The sequence below is a fragment of the Otolemur garnettii genome, unplaced genomic scaffold, assembly GCF_000181295.1.
Source record: "Otolemur garnettii isolate 467f Iridium unplaced genomic scaffold, OtoGar3 scaffold00278, whole genome shotgun sequence".
Taxonomy (NCBI): domain Eukaryota; kingdom Metazoa; phylum Chordata; class Mammalia; order Primates; family Galagidae; genus Otolemur; species Otolemur garnettii.
This window is the reverse complement of record NW_003852673.1, coordinates 533,352-534,902: the sequence shown is the minus strand read 5'-3', so window position 1 is coordinate 534,902 and position 1,551 is coordinate 533,352. Positions and strand designations below refer to the sequence as shown.

The 1,551-nt window shown below is 41.4% G+C and overlaps 1 protein-coding gene across 1 annotated transcript in view; it reads right to left on the bottom strand.

Moving 5' to 3' along the window:
* Nucleotides 1–1,551, bottom strand: part of SMAD9 (SMAD family member 9) — a 35,676-nt gene that overhangs the window by 29,332 nt on the left and 4,793 nt on the right. The window contains exon 2 of the mRNA XM_012813579.1: nt 1,468–1,551. Coding sequence (XP_012669033.1) covers nt 1,468–1,551 — 84 coding nt within the window. The remainder of the gene's footprint in view (nt 1–1,467) is intronic.

Below are 1,551 nucleotides of genomic sequence, written 5' to 3'. Positions count from 1 at the left end.
CCCCTGGTAAAGGTTACCCAAACACAAGCACTGCAATACTGCACAGGTGATCTGATCACTAAGTGACTCAGGCTGGAGTTCTGTATACAGCATGCATATGCTGAACAAAGGGATGATTCAGGTCCTGGGTGGAGATTTATCACAATACTCAGATTCAAAATAGCATGCAATTATAATGAAACTTATAAATAGTTTATTTCTGGAATTTTCCATTGAACATTTTCAGATTACAGTTGACCACAGGTAACTGAAACTAAGGATACAGAATCTTAATCATTGCTGCTCCTCTAGCACTGGCATAGTGCTGGACACTTAGCAAATGCTTCATCGTCATTTACTGAGTCGATGAAACCTATACCTATGGTCCTGAGCTCCTATCCCAACCGCCTGTGTGGTAGTTTATCTACTCAGTAAACAACTGATGAGCAGCCACTGCATTTCAGGCTCTGTGCTGGACACAGAAAATGGAAGACTCACAGTGTGATGGGGAAAACACATGTGGAACTATATAATACAGTGTGAGGAGTGTAATAGTATATGTGTATGTAACTTGCTGAGAGGCAAAAAGAACCACATAACTCAGAAGGAAAGAGGCAATTCCTTTTATCTTCCCACATTTTCTAAGTTCTTTGAGGACAGGGATAGATAATGTTTAGTTACCTTTTAATTCCCCTTTTAGCAACCTTAAAACAATGCCTGCATATTGTTAAGAGTTTAATAAATATCTGTTAAATAAATGAACCTTATGAATGGAGGAGGCAGGTTGTACCATCTGGCACCAAATATGTTTATGCACGCCTTTAAGAGCTATGAGGTCTGGATAGTATTTATCTCAAACACATAAGGGGCATCTGAGTCTTTTCCTAAGATTCTCCCTTTCTCTTCCATATGCTTATTCAATTCTGCAAATTCAAAGCTCTGTTTTTAAGATGTTGTCCTGGCTTTGCATAGCAAAATGGAGATGGTTCTAGATGGAGCTGGGGCTTCCCTCTCTGGTCAGTGACATATACAAGCACATCTTTTGCAGGCAGAGACTCCCTTTGATTATTGAAAAAGGCATTCAAAGAACGCATTGATCTTCTGTGCTGTTCCCCCTCAGGCCAAGTCTTTCTGCTTGGGTTAGAGAAGTATTTTAATCTTATTTCTATTGCCTTTATAAAAAAAAATCCTTGGAAATTCTCAGGGATGCTATTCAAATCCATTTGGTTTCTGAGCACTTCCAGAGGATTAGGACCAGAAACCAGAGCAAAAACATGCTGGAGCTCCAGGCTAACTGCTCCAAGGCAGGCAAGGACCTCAGCATCTCCAAAGGTGGCAGGGTCCAGCGACCCACAGGAGATTGCTTTATAAACTGAATAGCACTGTATGGATGTCAGTTATGATGACTGTAATTATGATGTTTAACCATAATTAAGCACGTTGGGTCCTATTTTCCCATATTTCTCACAGGCCACAGCTCTTACTTACCTGAGTGTTGAAATGGACTCTCTGGCTCTGAAGGACTTCCCGGGGAATGAGGGTAGCTGGCCGTGCACGGGGACTGTGAGAAGG